The sequence below is a fragment of the Triplophysa rosa genome, linkage group LG25, assembly GCF_024868665.1.
Source record: "Triplophysa rosa linkage group LG25, Trosa_1v2, whole genome shotgun sequence".
Lineage (NCBI taxonomy): Eukaryota > Metazoa > Chordata > Actinopteri > Cypriniformes > Nemacheilidae > Triplophysa > Triplophysa rosa.
The window spans coordinates 10336808-10361028 of NC_079914.1; the positions used below are offsets into that span (position 1 = coordinate 10336808).

Consider the following 24221-nt stretch of genomic DNA (forward strand, 5'->3'; position numbering starts at 1 on the left):
ATTTACGAGGTGGCTAACGTTAACGTTATTCGTATAAGAAGTAAAGATGTCTTACCTAGTTTTTCAATCAGCTGCATGTACGGGGTCGGTTCTTGACGTCTTGGAACCTGAGAAGTGGCCATCGCAGCTAAACGTGCCGAACAGGCCGAACAACCCTTTTCTACTCTTTCGCCGGCCATCGCTTTTCTAACGGGATGTCTCCTTGTTTTCGCCTCCTCAATCTGCTTAACCGTATCAGCTATACGTGAATCGCCTATTGCGACCGACTCAGTCAGCGAGCAAACTGCAAATGAAACTTCTGCTAACGCGCGCGAGTTAAGAAGCTTCAAGCTTATTACGTCACAATCACAGGCGATAACATCAACTGCTAACTGCTTTTAAGGAAAAGATTCCGTTTTGGGGTAGATCTCTGTGTTTTTTGTTTAGAAGTGCCTGAAACCATTGAACGTTATTTTTTTTCTTGTCCAGTCACATTTCAGTTTTGTTAGAATATCTACAGATGGCTTAATATTGATAATAGTACAGATATTCCATCATTTAATTTGTTCCAGGTGTTGGTTTAGGCAGATGGATTTTCGAAAAAGACGCAATTGATGGTAAACATCGTTGTTACAATGGGCAAATATTATATAGATAAAAGTAAGTGGAATTACAGTAAACCCTCTATAAATTGTTTTAAAATGAATGTAAAAAAAACCTTAGAATCTTTAAAACAGTTATCCAAAGATAATCAACCCATTGGTGAATTCTATAAAACCATGTATGAGTCTCTTTTCTCTTAAGAATGGTAAAAAATTAAATAAATTTATTTATTTTCCTTGCAACCCCCGGAAATGTTCAAAAAGTATTTATTTTTTGTTTGTTTGTTGTTTTATTGTGTGTAGATTTATACATACACATGGATACTTACGTAAGCTTAGAATTTAATTATGGAAAAGTGTGTATTTTTTTCATATGCATATTTGTGTTCCCTATTTGAGTTTGTAAATTAATGCTGTTTCAATAAAAAAAACAGCCATTGAGAGAGAGTTCTGCCAACGGAAGTCCAAAACGCTGGCGCGTCACGTGATTCATCGAGCCTTCAGATAGTTCCAGGAACTTATGTTTTCACTTTAAATGCTTTATTTCTTTCATTTTTTTATTCGTTAAATGGCTTTCGTCTTTCGTCAAGAAGTATTGTCTTGTCAAATATGTAAATATTTAAAATTGTTCTCACAAATTTATTCTTATACATTTTTATAAAGTTTACAGACTAATATAGACTTATATAGACACTCTTTTAGCCAGCAGGTCATATTTTCACACAACGTTCTTTATATTAGGCAATCTAAGAGAATTTTATAAAAAAATAGACAACAGACCATTATTTAAAGAGTTGCAAACTCCACAAAGGTTTGTTTGTCTGTTTTTGAGATAATCATTTAGAAAGCAGTCAAATTCGTGTTACATTAAAATAACACTGTTGCATTCAGCATCCCTTACAAAACATGTGTGGGATGTTAGCCACTATAATGAATTCGTTAGACGTACACGCAGACTCCTCCATCTTCAAATGAACCTTCACAGAGATACTCCCCCTTCTAAAGATCCAAGAGCACAGAAACATCACACATCACACACCAAACCAACACCACACACAACATTCTCCTCTCAGCGATTGCCTGATACTACCCATGAAGATGGAGAAGAGATCAGAGACATCCCAGCATTCTTCAAAATCTGGAGCGTCACCTTCATCTAAGGACAGGAAAACGAAGGCACCCAAATCCGTGAAACTCCAAGAGCCTCACAAAAGAAAAGAGCGAGAGAAACCTGACATTTCAGAAGAAACACATGAAGCCAAAGATGCTCAAGTCATCTCGAGGAGCACTGTTGTGAATGTGGATACTGTGAGAGAACGTGTTAAAGAAGAGAGAGAGGAGTTATTGGGTTTACTGGAGACTGAGGGACACGGAGAAGGTACAGTAAGTGTGGACAAGAGCATTGTGAAACATGGAGAACCAATGGTTATGTTTAATTTTCCTCTACAGGACTGAAGAAGCGATACCTTGGAGTTTGTGAGATGATTCTGGTGGTTTTGGTCCTTTCACTGGTTGTTTGCTTCTTTCCTGTTTCAATTTGGTTCTGTTTAAAGGTACGTTCAACATTATAGCATTAAATTTATAGCAACATTATAGCATTAACTTTACATTTTATTTATGTTTTATTACTGTATATATATCTTATTTTTTCATCTTGTTTTAAGATTGTGCGAGAACACGAACGAGTTGTCGTTTTTCGATTGGGGCACTTGTTGCAAAAAAGACCCAGGGGTCCAGGTATTGTTTGATACACATTTCTATTTACATTTGTATTTTGATATTAAAGGGATGGTTCACCCAAAAATGAAAATTCTGTCATCATTTATTCACCCTCATGTCATTTCAAACCTGTATGACTTTATTTCTTCTGCAGAACACAACAGAAGATATTTTGAAGAACGCTGAAAACCAAACAACATCGACCCCATTGCCTTCCATACAAAACCACTGAGACATTTCTTAAAATATCTTCTTCTGTGTTCCACAGAAGAGACATATATAGATTTGGACTGACATGAATAAATGATGACAGAATGTTTTTAAACACCTCTTTAATGCATGACGTATGTTTGCAGTTTTGTTTTGCTAAGAAATGATGATACAGATCCTTTTATTAAAGGGGTCATATGGTGCGAATACGTTTTTTCTGTGTAACGAAAGTAAGGCGGGCGTACCTGTCTGTACAATTGCTTTGGAACCTGATGTTTCAAATATGGGAAGAGCCGTTACATTTCCGTCACACGATTGCAGTATTCGACCAATCACTGTGCACTGGTTAACTGGCCAATCATAGCACACCTCGCTTTTCAGAGCCATGAGCTTTGTAAAAAATCAGCGCGTTTCGGGGAGGCGGGGCAAAGAGGAGATACAAACATGCACCGTATGTGGAAAATACAGCTTTTTTGAACCTTAAATCCTGTATACACATTGCATTACATCAAAAACAAACAATAATATTCATTTTAGCCGTGTCATATGACTCCTTTAATCATAGTTATTTTTTTCAATTTGGCTTCAGGGCTGATGTTTCACCTTCCATTTCTGGATGTGTGCCAAATAGTGGACATTCGTCTGAAGATGTTAAAGATCCCTCTTCACGTGGTAAGTCCACAGCCTTCGAAGCGGCAACAAAGCTATCAAGACTTTTATATGTAGAAGTAACATTCTGTTTTCTGAGACGACCTTCATGTCATTTAATGACGTGCACTAAAAAGCTGACTACCACAAATGGCATCCCTCTGACACATATGTAAACATGTGGGAGATACAACTCGTCTTAAGAGATTGCAGGCTAAAAACTGACTAATAAGCATTTTATATAAATGCTGGTCGAAGAGATTTTTTATCATTTGAAGTATTATTCGTATTCATAAGGCCAAATATCACTACCGAAAATAGTAAACAAATAATAACTTTGCATTAATCTATTGTTGTCATTATATTCTCAGGTGGTGACCAAAGACCTGGTGTGCACTGAAGTGAGTGCGGTATGTTACTATCGTATCGAGAACGCGCTCGCAACCGTCCAGTCCGTGCCGCAGGCGCTGACTCAAGTCTCGGTAAGAGAGATACTGGCCCATCACACATTCACTGACATTCTGCTGGAGAGAAAAACGATCGCACAGGAGATCCAGGTAGGCCTCACCAGGTATAAAATCAGCGACCGCATAAGTTAATTCTTCGACAGTGGTCTCAAGAAGTTGGTTTGTCGTGCAGGTTCATTTAGATTCTGTGGCCTGCAGATGGGGCATCAAGGTAGAAAAAGCAGAGATGTGAGTAAAATACAGATGATGCTTTAAAATTTATTTTTATTTTTATAAGAACTAATCCATAACTATTGTCCGCTGGTGCAGAGAGGAGATCAATCTTCCAACAGAGCTGCAATGCAACTTTGCTGTGGAAGCTGAAGCCAGACGTCAAGCAAAGGTTAAAGTAAGTCCAAATGTTGAGTTCGAACCTTCACCTATTAGTTAAAAGCCCTGCTCTTTAACCACTATGTCACATTGCGTTGCAGGTGATTGCCGCAGAAGGAGAGAAGGCGGCTTGTGAGGCACTGAAGTCTTCCGTCGAGTCTCTTTCCGGGTCTCCGCTGGTCGTGCATCTTCGAATTCTGCAGCTTCTTCACAGTCTGCGCTCTGAGCAGCCGGCTGTGGTCCTCAACATACCTCCTGATGTCCTGAGCCAATCTATAGACATCACCAGTTTAACCAGAACGGCCAATCAAAACCTGCCCCCGGCAGACGACTCGGAAGAGAGCACTAAAGACTCGCCCATGATGTAGAGACAACATACATGTCAAGATATGTCAGACCAGTGTTTTTTCGCGTTTATTCAATGTTAAAGGGATGCTTCACCCAAAAATGAAAATTCTGTCATCATGTCCTCACCTTCGAGTTGTTCCAAATCTGTATAAATGTCTTTGTTCTGGTGAACATAGAGAAAGATATTGGGAAGAATGCTTATAACCAAACAGATCTTGCCCCCCGTTGACTCCCATAGTAGGAGAAAATACTTTATCCTTTTTTTGTTCTGTTGAACACAAAAGAAGATATTTTGAAGAATGTAGGACAGGAAACATTTCTGGGGCTCCTTCGACTACCACTGTTTTTTTTCCTACTATGATAGTCAATGGGGGGGGCAAAATCTGTCTGGTTATAAGCATTCTTCCAAATATTTTTCGGTCTGTTCTAGAACAAAGAAATTTATACAGATCTGGAAAAACTCGAAGGTGTGTAAATTATGACAGAATTTTTGGGTGAAGTATCCTTTTAAAATGGAATGGAATTTCTTCTGAAACAGGAAGTTAGGGCAGGACATATTAAGGGACTCTTTTTTAAAGCGTTTAGTTTATTTCATGGAAATGTTTAATGTTGTTCACTTTTCTTATGTCATACCACTTTATACACACATTTTCCTTTGATGCAGCATGCTGTTGAATAAACTATATCTCATAAAATATGTCTGTTTTGTTCTCACTTCTTGTAAAGACGCAATAAAATAACAAAGTGTGCGCTACATTTTAAATACAGGCCAAATAATTTATTTTACACCCACTGAGGTCTGGGATTAAGATTAGTGTCGTTTTAGTGCCTTTGGTGTGTTTGGGGCTGGATTTGGCTCATAAAAAGCACTTCTGTTATAATATACTTTTAACTTGGGCTGTTTCTAAACAAGCTAAAGCAAGATTTACATGTGGCCCGTTTCCATTCCAAAAAGAATCTAATGAAAATATTAGCGACTTGCCTGAAGGTTGACGCTCGGGTCTTTTTCAAAAGGCTACAACATTTTGTGGAAGGAAAGCAAGTCCATAATCAAATACTCCTTGTAGCGGATATCTGAAATATTTAAGACGGTCCTTGGCAGCTTTGCCAATCTTAACAAAAGCTTAAAAAAAAAAGATGCGAAACTCTATTAGTGTCTTGTAATTATGATTCATGATAAGTAATAATAACAAAACTCTTAATATCACCAAGAAGCATGTCAAAAATGTTAATACCTTCAGGGTAGTCAGCAAATCGTTTCGTTCAAATATAGAAATTTCACCCAACGTCAATGCACATGCAGCATTTCTGGGAATGTTGTAAAGTGAATGTGCCTAAAACAACAAATTAAAGATGTTAAATTGTGCAATTGTAAAGAAAGCTTTGGAAATCTTAGCCTTTTTAAAAACATTTCAAATGGGAAAAGCAACAATATCTTATGCCCACTTTTCCGGTGGATGTGTCATGATTATGGGCACCATTTTTAAAAGCTGGTTCACATATAATTTTTGGCCATTGGACAAGCAAGCTTTCAAGAGTCTGAAATGTAAAACAAATAAAATAATACTTTTGATCTTTCAAATGTTTTATCTCTCCGAACAATGAGCCAGGCAGGAGAGATCTCATCACCAGGATCTTCTCCAAAAACCTATAATGAAACCATTAAAATGACATTAAAACAGCTGATGTCATACATTTTAAAAGCTAGTCTAATGCAAAGTTGCGCTTAAATGTGCTCTGCGACTTAGGTTGGCATACCTGCATGAGTCCATGTTTAATGTAATACAGATTTGTATAAACTTCTCGAGTTTTAACCAGAATCCCTCCAGGGCTGAATGTTTAAGTGTTACACTTCAACGACAAAGGCCTAACCTACTTTCGGTACATAACATTGGCTTTACAATTCATTTTAATTTACTATTTTAAATTTTGTCAATGGATTTACGTTGCCTCAACTCACTAAAATAACTATATGGGTCAACTTGGATAAAAGCGTCTGCTAAATGACTAAATGTAAATGTAAACTTCAATTCAACCACTTAAGACAGCAAAAAGTTTTTACACCACGCGACTTTATAATACTATTTATTTATTAAACATGAAAAGATTATCTTACAAATAAATGGTGATAGTGATTTTGTCAGGGTTCCTGTCTAGTGTGTCTTTGTTTTCTCTCATGTTGATGTTTTGTTTCATGTGAGCACGTGGTTGACAGCCTGCCATGTGCTTTCTTGTCATGGTGGTGTGACCCCGCCCCCTCGTTACCTGTTAATCATCACGTTATTGTTTCATTCTTCTCACCTGGTTCTGCTCATTGTCTTCTTTCTCTCCTCTCCCGTTCCTCGTTTTTACTTCCTTTCCTTTATATCCCTGTGTTTCTCTTGTCCTGTGTCAGATCGTTTTTGATGTTTCCCCTTACGCCGCTTCCCAGATCTTTTGATACCCCCGCATCTGATTCCAGGCTCCCATTCCTGACAGATTGTATCATAGAAAAGAAACCCACTTCTGATAGTATATCACCATGTTACTACAGTAAATGATCCGCCAAACAGACATGACATCATTGTGCATGTAAAAAAAAAAATCTGGTAGTCCCAAGGCAATTTTTATTGTTTTATTACACATTTTTAAACTGCCCACCATTTTCTCTTTGTATAGGTTGTCTGTCAACACAGGTTTAAAGCAGCAAATATTTACAAACTGAACAGTTCCAAAATGTCACATTGTAGGAAGCAATTATTAAAATCCGGAAGTATATTCAAATTTATGCCCACAGGCACTAAACAACATCAACACACACCATCATTTTACCACATTGAACAGGTTTGTCCAGATCACAAACTTCAGTGCATTGTCTGCAAAATGTTGTGACACAAATTGAAATGACAGCATAGCGACACGCACAGAACATTATAACAATGAAAAAAAACAATGAGATGTTGTGACAACCGTGCGATCAAACAAAATAGGATCGAATACATGCTTGAATGAAACCACCCGTATGTTTACACCTAGAAACCGGGTGCAAACGGGGGTGGATTTAAGTACTCAATGGGTAATTTCCTATCAGCAATGTTGGGAATACCATCAGATGTTCCGAGGGACGCAACAGGGCAGTTTTCAATCAGCCTGAGGTAGTCGTTTTCCGACGGGTGCCGAGAGTTGGAAGCAGAAAATGTGGAAGACCTGTCGCACGCATCTTTGAAAATCTCCTCATACGTGTGTTCATCGCACTGGCTGTGCTTCTTCTTCAGCTTTCTCTTGATTTGTGCCAGGCCCATGATGGCATTTTTCGACTGTTTTTGTTGGTTACGGTTGGTTCCTTTATCTTCAGAGGGTGTGATGGGCGCGTTCTGATGTTTTTCAAGACATCCCTTTGTCGGCCCTTGTGATCTGTCTACCTCAACGGTAGCGGGTGGATGACTTGGCAAGCAATCTCTGGGTGGTAACTGTGGTGGTGTGTCTGGAGATGTGGAGATATTATGTATCGTTCTAGGCTTTGGAACAGGCTTTGTTGGCAGTTCCTAAAATGGACGTAACACAAAACAAGGTCATGGTTTAGTAAAACTAAAACTATTAATGCATCTATGTTCATTGAAATCATATAAAATAACAGAATATTATTTTTTAAAACTTTGAAATGTTTCCTTAACAATTTACTGATACAAGTTGAGGCATTAATTTATTAATTGAAAATAAAAACTAAACTGAAACTGAAATAAATAATAAGTAAGGGATAATGTACAGGCAGCCGGTTGTTATCGCAGAAAAACCCCTGACAGTGTGATCAGGACCCGACGCGAAGCGGAGAAGAATGTTGAATGAAGAATGTTTTGAAGAACACACAATGAAGAATGTTTAGTAACTTAATAAAAAGTGTCATGTGTATATTATCTACAGGCATAATTTGTTACCATCAATAGGAACAAGCATTCCTTTAAACTTCAAGACAGCAAATGTAATCCTAAACATTTCACACATAAAAATCTGTTCAATTCAAAATTTGATATTGATGTTGATATATTACCATGCTCTGTAGATTTACACTGGCCAGTTCTGTCTCCAAACTGGGATAAAGTCCTGTGGTGGGACTTGTTGCTTGTGTAGATGATTCGTTTCGGATGGGCAAGCTTGGATTGTGTTCTGTTGAAGAATTCATCCATGCATTCGGCTCAACGTTGATGTTTTTCCTTTGAGGAAACAGCAACTCCGCATAACTATTTTTATCAGCCTGTGAACAAAAGAGAGTCATTATACGAACTTTTACAAATGACAGATTATGACTAATGTTGACAGTGCAAACAAACAGTGCCGGATGGTTCCTTAATTTGTATTAAACAATTTCCCAGTCAAAGTTCAAAGCAGCTGATCATTTGACTATCATACATTGAAACAATGACCTTTGGGACAAAACATGTTTGGAAAAGTTACCTGTTCGCAAGCCACGGTTAGCAGTTGGCAGTAGGGGGCAATGGGGGTCCTGCGGTGGAAGGCCACCAGATCGTGGAGGGAACTATAACGATGTTTCTCGCCCACTATCTCATACTGGTTATCCGATAACAAGTCAATCATGAAGTGTCTGCAGCGGTCCTCACCACTAGAGGAGAAACATCATTTTTGGAGACCTTGCACAATCCTTGTGTTTGTTTGATCTGGGTTAGTTAAACTTTATGTTTACTGAAGATAACTAAGCACATTCAAACGAACTTACCGATATGATAATGTGTATCCCACCCTGCTCTCGCTAACACGAATCAGGAAGTAACCGGGTGGTTTGCACATTAACATTTCCTCCGCGGCCCTGCGGCACAAGTGAGATAATAACATTATCAGTCTGGTATGTTCTCAAATGCTCAGGAACCTGATTTTCTGCTCTGTGACATCATTGTGTTTATGATAAAACAAGATGATGCATACTCCATGAGCGTTTATGCCTTTGTTACACAATCGGCTTGCTTATCTTCTTGGCATAACAAAACTGCCGCTTACTTCCTGGAGATGATCCCGTGGAACCATTCGGGAACAATTCCGTTCTTCAAAACGCAGCTACGGTGGGATTCTGTAAACCAACTGAACGCCATTACATCCAGTCAATCCTGGTGGGGGAAATAATCTGATGGAATAAAATACATTTTTAACAATTATATGCTTTTAGTTATCAACATTAGTTTGGACACACCTATACTTTCTTTATTATTACTATTATCTACACTTTTTTAAAATAATAAAAGTAATATCATCAAAAATTTAATTCGGCACATTTTGGGCATTCAGTCAGTCTCTCAGGAAGCTTTATGTCTGGGCAGGTTTGGTATTAGATTACAGAAAGTGTTCACACGTATAATGGACGTTTGTTGTCTGCTTTCCATCCCTATTAAAATGAGGATATAAATAGCCTATTGGTTAAAAAATGTGGAATTAAACAGAATAAGCAAAAAGCATTTATTTTTAAAAACCAATACAAATTTGCTGTGTAAAATGAATATATTACTGTGTAAAATTAATGTATTAAGAAAATTCTTGATTTTGCTTCACAAGTTATTTTTGAAAACATGTAAGAGTAAATTATTTCATAGCAGTGACATTATTCAAAATGCTGTCCAGACAATAACTGTTTAACGATTAACAGATTATATGATTTGGCTAAATATAGTACGTAATGGCTCGAGAACTAACATTTTTAAAGCTAAAGTACGATCTACAGTAACTTATGGAGCACATAAATGAGAATTTACACGTAAAATGACCTGACACAAATCAGATAATATAAACATTTGCGCCTTACTGTATATAATGCCCTATACGTTTTCGTGGCATTATGACTAATGTACTACAGAAGCACGATCCCACTGTAAACTCAGAAAACCTGGGTTATTACAAACAAATTGTAATAGTAGGCTATATACAAAAACAATAAAGTTGTGTATTGTGTTAGAAAGCGCTTACCTGTCGAGGCAAACGGCTCAATAGCGCAGACCAGGTGAGCTCAGAGGTGTGGTTTCAACGAGGTAAACATCGAAGCATACGTACAAATATGTTTTTAGAAGATCAGTCAGCATCCGATTATAATAAACGATTGTCTATCACGTTTACAGACGTAAACTGTTGTTTCATGCTTGACATCAAATCTTGCTACCGTGTCGGTACGATCTTATAAATATTCATGACGACGTTGGGTAATTATTTGTTGATGCGGCCAGGCACGTATGCTAATTAATATTCAGGAGGCTTACACTCCACGACGCCATTACGCACTCGTCACGTATCTAATTAATATTCATGAGCGCACTTCATGAGCGTTCAAAGTTCATTTTTTTTATTTCAAAACGAACTTTGTTTTGCGTGGGCCTGAAAGATACGAAGTTCCATGATATACATATTAGACAATTTTATGATTTTCATATAATGTATAAAAGCTATTTACGAAACACAAAACAGACTTTTTATACAAATTTATTTGTATAATTTTAAAAGTGGACAGAAAAAGCAACAACTGCATTCACACACACACATACAAAAAAAAAAACGTTTAGGTAAAAAAGATATTTCTTTGGTCTTTATTTCGGTCCTCATTTTGTGGTGCCTCCACCAAATCCAGCTCTAAGAACATCGGGTAAAACTAACAATTTCATGCAACATTCACAGATGAATTGTAACTGAATGTGAATAAACTGTTAAGGCCTTTTATTATGTACAGACCTAATGTTTCATTAATGTACATAATAAAAGTTGTTACCAGACAGCACTGAATCAATACAACAATCTTGCCTCGAAATCAGATATATTTTTCTCATGATAAAATATCCGAGGATGGAGTTGCAGGTTACATTTGCAGATACAAGCTTTTCAATGGCATTACAAAATAATGACACAGAAGTACTGCAGCGGTATCATAATGATGGTCATACTATGGTCTTTGAATTTTAACATTATTATCAATGGATAATAGTAACCATTTCCAGAACACAGCTCTTTTTTTTCAAATAAAATACTCCATTATAAACAAATAAAGGTAATACAAAACTTAATGTAATTTAAACATCAGCAAAACCAAATAGCTCGAATATTAAACTGCAGCACATCGTGTGGCCAATAGGTGGCATGATAAACACACATAATACACGTACAGTATAAACGTCTTCGTTTGACCGGGATTCATATCAGAAATTCGGGATTAATGGTGAAGTATTTCTTTTTCACGTACACGACTTCCATGTTGTGTAGCATTTGTTAAAACACGTATAATGCACTTTCTGAAGATAAACGAAGCTATAGCACCTCAACAGTAACGTCTCTGTTTGTATTTTTGAAGGTTTGGAAACAATCTCGAGCTCAGGACGGCAATTAAGCTACAAACAAAATACCTCGGACCGAAAATAAAATTATTCGTCTGTGAGAAAACGCGAATGACGTAAGTATTTGTGGAATGTTGTAAAATGAACGTCGTTTCTCTGTCGTCATCTCTTATAAACTGTTGAGCTCCTGAAGCGTTTGGTCCAGCACCTGATGCATCCCGAGGTTTTCTTCTTTAGCAGATGATAATTTTTCTAAACATGAAAAGATAGTAGAAATTACTCGTTTTATTGGTTCTTTATCATGTTAATAATTAGTTGCATGTAGGATATCCATACAAATGTTTAGTATTATGGTTTAGTTATTGAAAGCTCTTAATCACAACTGTTATATTACACACATGATGTGCTCTACTAGTACACTTAGTATAGTAATCTAGTATGCTTTATTATTACTATACTTTATTTATAATTATTTTCAATAGTAAATTGTAGTATACTGCAGTATGTTGTAGAACTTTTATATATTTTAATATTTACTAATGTAAGGTTCAAAACACTACAGTAGGTGGGAATTTTACTACAGTTCACTAGAGTAAATAGCATATTACAGTATTTTTTCATTCAAAATGAGATTCTCTTGCAATTGTCAGTGTTTTGATTGGTGACAGCATTACATTTTATGCAAAATAGTGGTGATAAGTGATATTATATATGCATAGTTACAACAAACCATGACTGAAACATAACCTCACCTTTGTGGACCTCTGAATATCATACATGGAAAAAGACTGACAAATGTTTTTACAAATGTACCCAAATTTTTCATAGCGATGTCATTTTTAAGCGTTTTATTGCCATAAACGTAATATCAATACCGTTTTTGTATACAAAAAATTGGTGTTAAATCAAATGTGTCACATCCCACAGCAGGCAGATGCTTGATATTTTGGCTAAATCCCTTATAGAAAAACACAACAATTTAAATGTGAGAGAGATAATAAACATGGGAACGCCAACATTACAAAATAATGTAAATTTGCACATGTGAATTTCATGTGGCTTTCCAGTAAGGGGTCTTAGTTACCCCCAAAAAATTGTGACATCATTTACTCTTGTCATTTCAAACCTATTTGACTTTCTTTCTTCTGCAGAACACAAAAGAATGTAACCGAATATCGCCGGCACCCATTCACTTCTATTGTATGGACACAAAACCAATGCAAGTGAATGGATGTCAGTTACCAACATTCTTAAAAATATCTACTTTTGTCACTGTAGCTTTACATATGAACCTACGACAGGAGAAACAGCAGACTGCGGGTCTGAAATGAGACGATGAGAGTGTTTTTATTGAGACTAGCACAAGCATGGCACATGGAATGATATGCAAGATATGCAAAAAGTGGCAAGAAACTCGAGATAGCAAGAAGTCACTACAAGAAACAGAGCAGGAGAGATATGCATCTACAAGGAGGTCATATCATTGAGAGCATGGTCCAGCTCTTCAGAGATGGCTTTGTACTTCAGCTTCTGAGCATAGAGTTCATCTGAAGGTGGAGCAGGAGAAGCCGGAAAGCAAAAGATGAGAAGAAGCAATGGACAGATAGCAGATGGAGAAAAACAAAGAACGGAGAAAGTTAATGGAGAAGCTCATGAAAAGCTTACAGAGTTTGTTGTAGTCAATCAACAATCTAGGCAAATCGTGACACTTGAGGAAAAGCAAATGAGGACATTAACGGCTGTAAAAATTTACATTTGACCCACAGAAGATACGCCGCCTGTCTGGTTACTTTGGCCAGTCGTATGGACTTTTATTATTAAGCGAATGCAAAGTTTCGTCGCGTAAAGAGCTGTAGGAGCTTGTGTAGGAACAGACATACTTCATTACTCCCAGGACAAAAGAAATGCTAGACTCAGACTGACTGTAATATAATATATCATCTTCCAGACAAAATGCTTAAGCAATTGAAATACGAGTCTGCTGGAAAACCTGAGGAAAAAGTCCTAAAACAATATGTTTTCAAATGTTTTATGACTGTCAGGGGAGGATGAGACATCTGTGACCAGTAAAACCAGTGGTCATTTCAGAGGGTGAAAAGTTCATTTAGACACTTTGAAGACCTCTTCACTAAAAACTATATATTTAAACTCTAAAGCCGTTTTGGTACATCCTTTGTTTCACATCTTTAAAAGAGCACAGTTACACAAACGTGAAAAAGCAAACAAGAAGCGTTCGTACCTTCCAGGTCGTCGATTGATTTTTCCAGTTTGGTCACTGTTCTCTCTGCGAACTCGGCACGGGTCTCGGCCTGAAAAACACAGTAAAAAAGTTTAAGGATTTTATAAGAAAGTCAGGATAGTGACAGGCATATCTTTGTCTTGGTTTACCTCCTTCAGCTTATCGCTAAGAACCTTGATCTCCTCTTCATATTTGTCTTCTTTTTCTGAGTACTGAACACAAATAACAAACACACATAATGAACAATGTCGTATCCGCTTCACATGAGAAAAGTTTTGGTGCTTCTATGTGGTTCATTGGAAATCTTAACACATTTGGACCATTCCGATTTTGAACGCTCATCACGGCAAAGGAGGGTTTTGCTTACTTTTTCTGCCTGAGCCTCTAGAGATTTCAGGGCGTTTGTAACATTTTTTAACTCCTCTTCCAAATCGCTAGCTTTGCTGAAAGCACACAAGTAAAAAAAACAATGTTTTACTCAGCCACTCATAAACATTCACATTATACTTAAATGGTTTTAAAACACAAAGTGCATGGCTAGACAGGTGATACCATTCAGCAACTTCTGCCCTCTCCTCGGTCCGTTCCAGCTCTCCCTCCAGAATCACCAGTTTACGGGCGACCTATAGCAAAGACAGAGATCAGATAACAAGCCTCAAACTTCAAACATCTAAAAGCGCACGAGTTCCTCCTGATATTTCAGATGTACCTCTTCGTATTTGCGGTCCGCCTCCTCGGCGATGTGCTTGGCTTCCTTCAACTGCATTTCCTGGATCTCCATCTTCTCCTCGTCCTTCATGGCACGGTTCTCAATGACCTTCATACCTCTGGAGGTATAGCGGTTGAATCAATGCACTGTTGCCACAGTTCTGTGACACTTTTTCAGTTAACCTCTCAAACTGTGCAACCACAAATTTCTTGAATTCCACCACGTGGTTACTAATTTTATATACGATGCTTGTGGATTGTCTAATGAGAAAACCATGTTCAAGAGACTAAATAACTTTGGCACAAAAGGTTGTTTGTGTCAGAAGCAAGGTTGTCATTTATTGCTTGTGTCAATATTTATAAAATTCACATTAGCATAAGGCTTCCGCTCACCTCTCGCTCTCATCCGCTGCCTTCTCTGCTTCTTCCAGTTTCTGAAGTGCGGTGCCCAGTCTCTCCTGAGCCCGGTCCAGTTCCTCCTCCACCAGCTGAATTCTGCGGTTCAGGGCCGCCACATCGCCCTCAGCCTGATGACAAGAAAAGTTCAAGAGGTTAATCCCTTATGCACTATTACATGCCAGAATTTAAATGTAATTTATTATGTCTCTGGGATACAAAAAAAAGGTTCAATAACGTTATGAATGATGTGGGAGTGACAACTGAAACACATTTTGCACACAAATGAAACATTTTTACACCCTTTACGACCACCACCCGTTGTGATTCAAACAAAGTTTGACCTCAGATCGAACACAATGGTACCTCTGTGCCACCTCTTCTGTTTCAAGAGACGTCACGACTACCCACTTACCGCATTGATAATTGCACTATAATTATTATGACAAATATCCACGGCTCTCTAACAACGTGGACGCTCGATTGAGTGAGCATTCAGAACGGTAGGAAAATCTGGCAGCCAAGAAGCCATGTCTGTGTTTGAACTTTAAGGGTTGTTAGGAAAATGAAAATGGGGACGAAACGAGGCACGGGGGAAAACTCGGAAAAAGAAATCGACCACTGCTTATACCTTTTCAGAGTCGGTGCTGCTGGTATTTTGATTAAGATCCTTGAGTTATAGGATCCTGGCTAGCGTTTGGTATAAGTATTCATATTTGGAAGATGAACAGGAGTAGTAAACAAATCAAGATGAACATAAACCGTTATATTCTGTATTTTGTTTATAGCTGGTTTACTACTAAATGGCATAAATAGGTCTAAACTTTATTAAACACACATATGAACATAAATTAAAGCATACAGGCCTATTATCCCAACAGTGTATCAAAAATGAAAATTCTGTCATCATTTACTCACCCTCTTGTCATTTCAAACCTTTATGACTTTCTTTCTTCCACAGAACACAAAAGAAGATATTTTGAAGAAAGCTGGTAACCAAACAGCAATGGCACACAAAACCAAGTCCATGGGTGCCGGTTAGCATATCTTCTTTTGTATTGTGCAGAAGAAAGAAAGGCATACAGGTTTGAAATGACATGAGGGTGAGTAAATGATGACAGAATTAAAATTTTAGGTGAACTATCACTTTAACCCTATGGTTGGGTCAAATAGACAAACCCAACTGTTGGTTAACCCAACGATTGGGTTTGTCCATATTTGACCTAACCGTGGTGGAAAACTGTGCCTGAACATTCTCGATTCTTGATTTCTCAATTCATAGAACGCAATACATCTTTCATCACAGTATTTCAATATGCTATTCATGACCGAGTCAGACAGGCTGCCTGCAAATTTGGGGTCAAATTGAGCTACTTACATTCACAGATATTTAGTCAGCGTATCAAAGGAAGCGAGCCGTTAGCTTGTCATTGCGTGGGAGCTTATCAAAAGGCCGGGTAGTATTACCCTCCTCCAAATAAAGGCGAGCCACTACGATAGGCAATGCGAAAAATGAACAGGAAATGGACACCCTCCACTTCCTCTTTCCTCCCCACAAGCTCACTGAGTTCAGGGTCAGGAAACTCCCTGAAGCATAATGCCCTTTCCTCAGTCACTGCATTCTCTGGCTGCTTCAGACTCGAGCCATATATGGTAAAATAGGACCTGGAGAATGCCTGAAATGCTAAAAATACTTAAAAGCAATTACCCAGAAAAGTAGAAACTAAAGCGCTCATGAAGCTGTGTTATCAAGAACAGCGTCTGAATGCAACCTTGAATAGTTTATCACGTACCAGACGAACCAAACGTCGGCCTACATTTACACCAAAGCACGAATTCCCAACAGAGACGCCAACTGAACAACACAAAAAGGAGAATCCACGCAGAAGCGATTAGAACAGATCCGATTTGGTTAAAACCAGCACAAGGACATCCATTTCCAATTATCCATTTAGTTTTAAATTGTAGGGGAGTCACACGATAGTTCTGCGTTCGGTTGAACTTGAAGACGTCCCGAGATGGACGGTACTTATTATCGTGCATGGCACCGAGCAAACACAGAAACAAACCCTATCAATGTAATGACCTTTTTATGGACTGATATTATGAAAATAAGGTTTATCAGACGAGTGAATGAAAGACAGTCAACCTCCTATACTTGTTGAGCTAGAGCCACAAAAAGCTACAGAAATAATGGTTTAAACAGTAAGATAATAGTAATCTTGCAAAAAATGAACAAAAAAGTTTTTAAGGTATGAATCAAGTTTACATTACATTAAAAAAAGATTGATATAGTTTCTATATTCTTTTTGGAGAATGTCAATGCAAATTTAAGGAGCATTCGATTCACTTTACAATGTAAAGATGATGTCATGTTGCTGACACTAAATTATGACCTGCATGTATTACGACCATCACAAAGGGAACAAAGGTCATGTCTGTCCCGTCATGAGAAAGTCATACTGGGAGTGGAGGACTCACACCTGGAAAAAGCCAAGCTCGCAAAACTTGGTAACGCAATGTTAAAAAAAGAAAAAAAGAAAAGCGAAAGCGTATGTCCTTCTGAACAGTACTTTTTAGCAGTGCCAGTTTGCTGCATATCTGCATGGTCATCTGAGTATGAAAAGGGTCCACAGGAAGCTTAAATGTGGAACCAGAGACAACATCCTGACCCGGTTCCTCTGGGAGATCCGGATGGGGTGTATATGATGTGACGTGACATCCTTTGTGTGTCTTGAGTAAAACATGAACTCGACAACTATGAACCATTATTCATTGACATGGCTTAATAAAACACTTCATGTTTAATTGAGAACATTCTTCTCATAGGTCAGCCATGTCAGTGAGATCCATCAAATGCGACAGACTGTAGGTTATGGCAGTCTTTTCAACTTGAGCATTAAGGACTCCACAGGGGATGAGATGAGTCATAAAATTTCATTAAATGGATGTCTATATCCATTTAAGGACTATGGGGAAAAGTGAAGGGGGCGTCCTGAACTAGCATTTGGGCATAAAAAAGCATATTAACGTAGTCTGTAAGCGGATCAGTGTCATGGTTAGATGGAGGATTAATGACTGAATCAATACAAATACCTTGGGCTATACCAAGTTATGTATACTACCAGTACCACCAGACTGAAATAGCTTTTGGATGAATAAATGGATGGATGTGATGCAACTTAAAGTGATAGTTCAGCCATGAAATGAAAATTCTGTCATCATTTACAATACTCACCCACTTGTCATTCCAAACCTGTATGACTTTCTTTCTTCTGCAGAACACAAAAGAAGATATTTTGAAGAATGTTGTCAACTGGGCCCCATTCACTTGCATAGGTTCTGTGTCCATACAATAGAAGTGAATAGGGGGGCCAGTGCTGTTTGGTTACCAACTTCCTTCAAAATATCTTGTGTTCTGCGGAAGAAAGAAAGTCATGCAGGTTTGAAATGACAAGAGGGTGAGTAAATGATGACAGAATGTTCATTTATGGCTGAACTATCACTTTAAGTTGCATCACATCCATCCATTTATTCAACCAAAAGCTATTTCAGTCTGGTGGCAGTATACATAACTTGGTAAATGATGACAGAATTTTAATTTTGGTTCACGTTAAGATAAAAGCAAATCTAGCAATAATCTGAATGCCAAAATACAGAATGAACATTCACAAAAGTACGTAAACGTTTTTAAATGGTCTGTGCCCACATTAATACTGTAGTATGCACTATAGTAAACTGTAGTAAAATACAACAGTCTTTTATCTTATTTAATATTAATAGTATACAGTGTTTATTACAGTTGATCAATTCATTCAAATCAAAACTACAGAATACTGTAGTATACAATAACAAAGCGTAGCAATTGTTGTATTTTACTAAAGTTTGTATATTTTGCTGTAGCATATTGTAAAGTATGCTCGCGTATTTTTCATGAAAGTGAAGAAAATTCTCCAATAAAACTTTAGGGGAAAACGTCAAACGTGTGCGTAAAAGCTATTTAATGCGTAAATAGGACCGTTGGACCAACGCCTTTCCTTCCACATCCTCACGTTCACATCCAGGTCTCACTGTTCACCTAAACATGCAATTATTGTCTTCAAAAGAGCATGACAGCTTTTTATACAAGCTTGTCTTCATAGAAGCACGCAGAAGAGCCCGCAGCGTGAGAAACAAACGTGAATGAAGTCCGAAGACATAAATAACGAGAGGAAGTCAAGTTTTTTCCTTACTTTCTCCCGCAGTTCCCGTTCGTTGTCCAGGTCGCGCTGTAAAGCTAACGCCCGGTCCTCCGCGTCATCCGCCTGCTGCTGCAAAGTCTGGATTTTTCTCTTAACCGCGTCCAAAGAAGTCACACCTGTCATTTTTACAACTTTATATTTGATTCAACACTCGAAACAAGACGAATCCGTGACTTGGTCGAAACGATGTGCAAAAACGCGAAGTAACTTTTTAAGTAAAAAAAACTGCCACAATCTCGCGTAAATACAAAAAATAACGGAATGCGGCTGTGCTTGGACGGCCAGTGCAAATTAAAGAAAATGATAATAAACTGGATGTCCACTTGAATATCAAGTTTGGATGGATACAAAGATAAGTTTGATCACTAAAAAGTCTTCACAGGAGGTTATTCCTGCCTCATGGATTCATCGGGAATGTACGTGTGATGGAGTTTAAGGAGGCAGAAGTCCTACTACAGGAAAATTACGATTCGGCTCCGGGTGACGTCACGCGGGGCGGGGCGGGGCGCGCAGGAATCCTATTCAATTTTTCTGGCTCGTGTTGTCCTCGATCCATTTTTTATCTTGTTTGATTTTATACAGACGTTTCTATTTATGCTTATATTTCCTTTTATGATGTTTGCCAAATTTTGTTGTCTGTCACTGCTGTTGTATCTATTTTGTGATTTATTTTTATATCACAGATTTTTGCTAAAGTTACTGTGCAGTACCATAAAAGGTTTTTACCTGATAAGACCCAAAATACCTTTGCTGGTGTAAACCAGTTGGTTAAGTCATAATACATTTTAATGCAACTAAACCACTATCATAGTATTGAATTTTAGTGCTTTTTTGACTTAATTACATTTATTAAACAATTATTAAAATAAAAATATGAAAGTAATTTCATTTTATTTATTAGTATCTGACATTACAGTAAGAAACACAGTGATGTACAAAAAGCCCCACATCCAAATAGTCACGTCCTGACGTTACATGCCATTTCTGCTCTGATTCTTTGTGCAGAAGTTTGCTTTTGTTCTAAAGTTGAGACAGGAATCTCGAAGCATTGATTTCATTAGTCACAGGAGTGTGGCTCTTTCTGTTTTCTTTTCCTACATTCCTGAAATTCCTGGGCTGCTACATGGCAACCGAAGCCCCGGTCTGCCCTGCCAGTCCTCCGACTGATCAGTAACAGGCCTCCAAAATCCGAAGTCTCGCCTGCATTAAAGCACCTCTTTCATTTCATCACTTTTCGGGTTGTGAATTATGAAATAAAATTAGTTTATAGTTTTCTACGAACGCATGACATGTGGTACAATCGTGTCAAGCCGAATATTGGGTTGGATTGGTATTGGTATTGGATAAAGTATAATCTGATGTCACATGGGTTTCGATGTACAAATAATGGGCTGATTGAAAACCATTTTTAATGAGCATAACAGCAAACTAAACTATGTTTCGCAATATCAGAGGGGGGAACCCCACGCGGCCCAAGCGAATCTGCCCCATGCGGGAATCATTAAGGATTCGCAAACAACCTTTTCGCCTCAGCTTCCTTCTCATGCGCTCATTTCTTTTGAGGTCAGAGCAGGAGAAACAAGCTTATCAGTGTAGTGGACAGGATGTACCCGCTCAGACCCGTGCAGGTGTGATCACAGCTATAAACACATCTGAAAGCACAGATTCTTCAGACCAAACACGTCCAGCAGGTACTGTACCTGACGTCTTTGATTCATTTTAGCTTTGAAAGACATTTTCCAATAGTAAAAGGTAAAACTGTCTTTGAATGACAGGACATTGATTTCTTCAAGGTATTGCAAAGGTAAAGCTAAAGAAAAGAGAATTTAAAAAAGTACTGAATTTTGATTTGTAGTTTCGCTTGTGTTGACATGCTTTAAAGTTTTTTATTGCCTGTAAATCGCATTGTGACACTTGAAATGACGCCATAAACCTGGTAAGGGACCAACAAGCGGCGTAAGATTCATATAAATATGTGTGTGTGTAACTTTCTTACTGATTTACTAACCAATAAATACTGTAAAATTGTTTGTCCAGCTCATACTTAGATCTAATGAGGGAGCATTAATGGGACAGTTCGCCCAAAAATGAAAATTTTGTCATCATTTACTCACCCTCAGGTTGTTTCAAACCTGTATTAATGTCTTTGTTCCGATGAACACAGAGAAAGAAATTTGGAAGAATGCTAGCAATTATTAGTTCTGGGACATCATCCACTACCATAGTAGGAAAACTGAAAATGACTAGCATTCTTCCAAATATCTTTCTCTGTGTTCATCAGAATTAAGTCATTTATACAGGTATGAAATTACATAAGTGTGAGTAAATGATGACAGAATTTTCATTTTTGGGTAAACTATCCCTGTACACGAAAATATTGTAGAAAAATATCCCCCATCCCCCCCCGGACATCACTTTGGCCACTCCTGTATGTAAATGAAGGTTGGGTGGGTGGGATAATTGACTCTCTCCCAAACATTGTGGTGGGTGGGGTTGTAAATGCCTGCGGGACCAACGGGAAGTGACAGGAAGTACAAACATCATAACAAAGGCCTCAAACCCTAGAGGAATCTTTCACAGTCTGATGTTGTGTTATTAAAGCTGAGTCTTTAGGAATGCGTCACTTACGTCAGCGGCTTTTGTCTCAGACAGTTCGAGTTTCTCCTGGGCTTCTTTAAGGGCCTCTGAGTATTTGTCCAGTTCATCTTCGGTCTGTTTGAGTTTCTTCTGCAGGCCCATAAGCTCGTCCTCTAGCTGTGAGTGAGAGAGAGAGAGAGAGAGAGAGAGAGAGAGAGCGTATTTAATCTAAAAAAAGTCTAGTATTATTTAGAGACAAATGGCTGCTAATATTGTTTCGCAGATATTTAAACTTTTTACACAACTAGATATCTTTTTATCGTCGTGTTTTTGCTTCTTTATCGAAGGAGATAGCGTATTTATGAAACGCACTCTGTAGCGCAGTTTGTCCGTTTAGGGCTACTGTAGAAACAACATGGTGAATTCCATGTAAGGGGACCCGCGGTGTGTGTAGATAGAAATAACTCATTCTAAGATAATAAAAACATAATGCTTCATTATGGAAGGTTTTTATACACCTAGTTATATGTATATTATAGTGCATTTTTGTCAGTAGATCCTCCTACACACAGCACATTTAAATGGTATTATCAATATCATTTTACTTTCTATTTACAATTTATCAATATTATTTAATAACTATAACTACCGTCATTCTTATTTTTATTAATATGATTAGTGTTTTTGCTATCTTATAGCGTGACATTCAAATTATGCATTGTATAGATATTGTATAGAATTGTATAAGATACAATGCCACATTATTTCATACGCTCTGGTGTTGACATCAGATAAATGGTTTTAATTTTAGACCGTGGTGACATTTCACACACAGCAGACAATGAGATCACAAACACTTTGCTAATCTATGGCTATCAGTTTGGCTGTGCTCTCATGCTCAAAAGAGGCTCTGTTTATCTCCTGGGATTCCAGATAGTCCGACTTCTATTTTCCATTTATAATCTTTGGTGTTTCTGAATGGTGAAACAAACATTGATGGATTCATTTACAGAGGTATTCATCTGTGGGCAGTAAGCAAACAAGAACTTTTAAAGTGATAGTTCACCCAAAAATGAAAACTCTTGTCATTATTTATTCACCCTCTTGTCATTTCAAACTTGAATTACTTTCTTCTGCAGAACACAAAAGATATTTTAAAGAATGTTGGTAACCGAAAAACGGTGGTACCCATTGACTTGGCATTGGTTTTGTGTCTATACAGTAGAAGTGAATGGAAAATGCCATTGTTTGTTTTTTGGGTGAAAACCACTGAGCTCAATGTTTTCCAGACTGATGCAGGATTATTTTTAGGCAACAGCAGACAAATGTATTACTCCACAAAAAAAATTATGAGGAATTTATTGTGGTGTGGACGTGAATCAACATTTGTATTGGATAGTATACAGTAACACCTAAATCTATTTAGATATACGTGACCCTGATCACAAAACCAGTCTTAAGTATCACGGGAACATTTAGTAAAATCCAAAAATTCATTGTATGGGTCAAAATGATAGATTTTTCTATTATGCCAAAAATCATTAGGATATTGAGTAAATTACTCATCAAGCAAAATACATCAATAGAAAGCTTTATCGTTCAGCTTTCAGAAGATGTCAAAATCTCAATTTCAAAATCTTGACCCATGAGACTGGTTTTGTTGTCCAGGCGCACATATTTGTAAACTAATTTTGCTAGCTTCTTTTCACTTTTCTGAGCCATTTTGGCACTTAAGTTTATACAGATGTCCAAGCAAAAAGAACCAGGGCAGTAGTACTTTAATTTAAACTAGTATATAATCATCTAATATTTTATTGAAAAACATGAGCTTGAGCTTTAAATTATAATTAGTTCTAATTCATTCAAATTAACACGTTTTAGGTGTAGATAAATCCATTTTTGGTCATACTGCCTTTTATAAAAAGATTATCTACAGAGAAAAAATATTGAGAAAAACACAGAACTGCCACGAGAATGCATTTGATGTTTGGGTATGCGGTCTTGGCACACTTCTCTGGATCAAGTAGCTCATGACATTTCAAGAAAACTGGAACTAAATCTACATTCTCTTTAGAGTCTCTCTGAATTTCGACTCTCTCAGATTTGGCCCGTACCTGCTTGCATTTCTCTTCCGCTGCTTTCTGCTCCGTCTCGGCCTTCTCCGCACGGTCGATGGCGTTCTCCTTGTCCAGCTTCAGCATCTGCATCTTCTTCTTGATGGCCTCCATGTTTGCAGATTGATGTAGAGCCTCTCTGAAATCTCAAATTCAGGGAAGCTACAAACGAATGACTCTTGATGAAGAAGAATGCAGCTGATGTTGCCTGAAACCAGCAATGTCTACAAAACCCAACCAAAGTCACCCCCAGATACACACGCATTCCCTTTTTGCTCCCCCCACCGGTCTTCATATCTAACCACTTGT

At 37.8% G+C, this 24221-nt stretch overlaps 3 protein-coding genes across 5 annotated transcripts; 1 reads left to right on the top strand and 2 right to left on the bottom strand.

Moving 5' to 3' along the window:
- Nucleotides 1–1556: 1556 nt before the first annotated feature.
- Nucleotides 1557–4447, top strand: nphs2 (NPHS2 stomatin family member, podocin; the record flags this gene model as incomplete). Its single annotated transcript, XM_057326477.1, has 8 exons — nt 1557–1959; nt 2031–2134; nt 2246–2318; nt 3100–3182; nt 3530–3715; nt 3798–3853; nt 3935–4013; nt 4096–4447. Coding segments are annotated over 8 exons (1251 nt in total), but the record flags the coding sequence as incomplete, so codon positions are not given.
- A 2493-nt stretch (nt 4448–6940) lies between these two features.
- Nucleotides 6941–10515, bottom strand: hsh2d (hematopoietic SH2 domain containing). Of its 2 annotated transcripts, none has more exons than XM_057325918.1 (6): nt 10289–10515; nt 9332–9438; nt 9054–9143; nt 8774–8939; nt 8370–8573; nt 6941–7866 (listed from the first exon to the last, which is right to left on the bottom strand). In XM_057325918.1, exons 2-6 carry the CDS (start codon nt 9421–9423, stop codon nt 7354–7356), a joined length of 1065 nt encoding a protein of 354 aa, XP_057181901.1. In that variant the 5' UTR covers nt 9424–9438; nt 10289–10515; the 3' UTR covers nt 6941–7353. The 2 variants fall into 2 exon arrangements, with proteins under 2 accessions (XP_057181901.1, XP_057181900.1); XM_057325917.1 differs by having other exon boundaries at nt 9332–9455.
- Nucleotides 10516–10885: 370 nt separating this feature from the next.
- Nucleotides 10886–24206, bottom strand: tpm4a (tropomyosin 4a). 2 transcript variants are annotated; one of them, XM_057326043.1, is made up of 9 exons: nt 23913–24206; nt 21850–21975; nt 14978–15111; nt 14586–14703; nt 14429–14499; nt 14244–14319; nt 14026–14088; nt 13877–13946; nt 10886–11889 (listed from the first exon to the last, which is right to left on the bottom strand). In XM_057326043.1, exons 1-9 carry the CDS (start codon nt 24024–24026, stop codon nt 11807–11809), a joined length of 855 nt encoding a protein of 284 aa, XP_057182026.1. In that variant the 5' UTR covers nt 24027–24206; the 3' UTR covers nt 10886–11806. The 2 variants fall into 2 exon arrangements, with proteins under 2 accessions (XP_057182026.1, XP_057182027.1); XM_057326044.1 differs by lacking the exons at nt 21850–21975; nt 23913–24206 and adding an exon at nt 19213–19657.
- Nucleotides 24207–24221: the final 15 nt, after the last annotated feature.

What these genes read in the sequence shown, in the direction of transcription:
- hsh2d (XM_057325918.1), bottom strand. Translation starts at nt 9,423, where the DNA reads ATGGCGTTCAGTTGGTTTACAGAATCCCACCGTAGCTGCGTTTTGAAG. An exon ending in GGATACACATTATCATATCG is followed by an intron (nt 8,940 to 9,053) that starts GTAAGTTCGTTT and finishes TTTCTCCTCTAG; the next exon opens with TGGTGAGGACCGCTGCAGAC. An exon ending in GTGTAAATCTACAGAGCATG is followed by an intron (nt 7,867 to 8,369) that starts GTAATATATCAA and finishes CGTCCATTTTAG; the next exon opens with GAACTGCCAACAAAGCCTGT.
- tpm4a (XM_057326043.1), bottom strand. Translation starts at nt 24,026, where the DNA reads ATGGAGGCCATCAAGAAGAAGATGCAGATGCTGAAGCTGGACAAGGAG. An exon ending in CGGACCGCAAATACGAAGAG is followed by an intron (nt 14,500 to 14,585) that starts GTACATCTGAAA and finishes TCTTTGCTATAG; the next exon opens with GTCGCCCGTAAACTGGTGAT. An exon ending in TTAGCGATAAGCTGAAGGAG is followed by an intron (nt 13,947 to 14,025) that starts GTAAACCAAGAC and finishes TGTGTTTTTCAG; the next exon opens with GCCGAGACCCGTGCCGAGTT.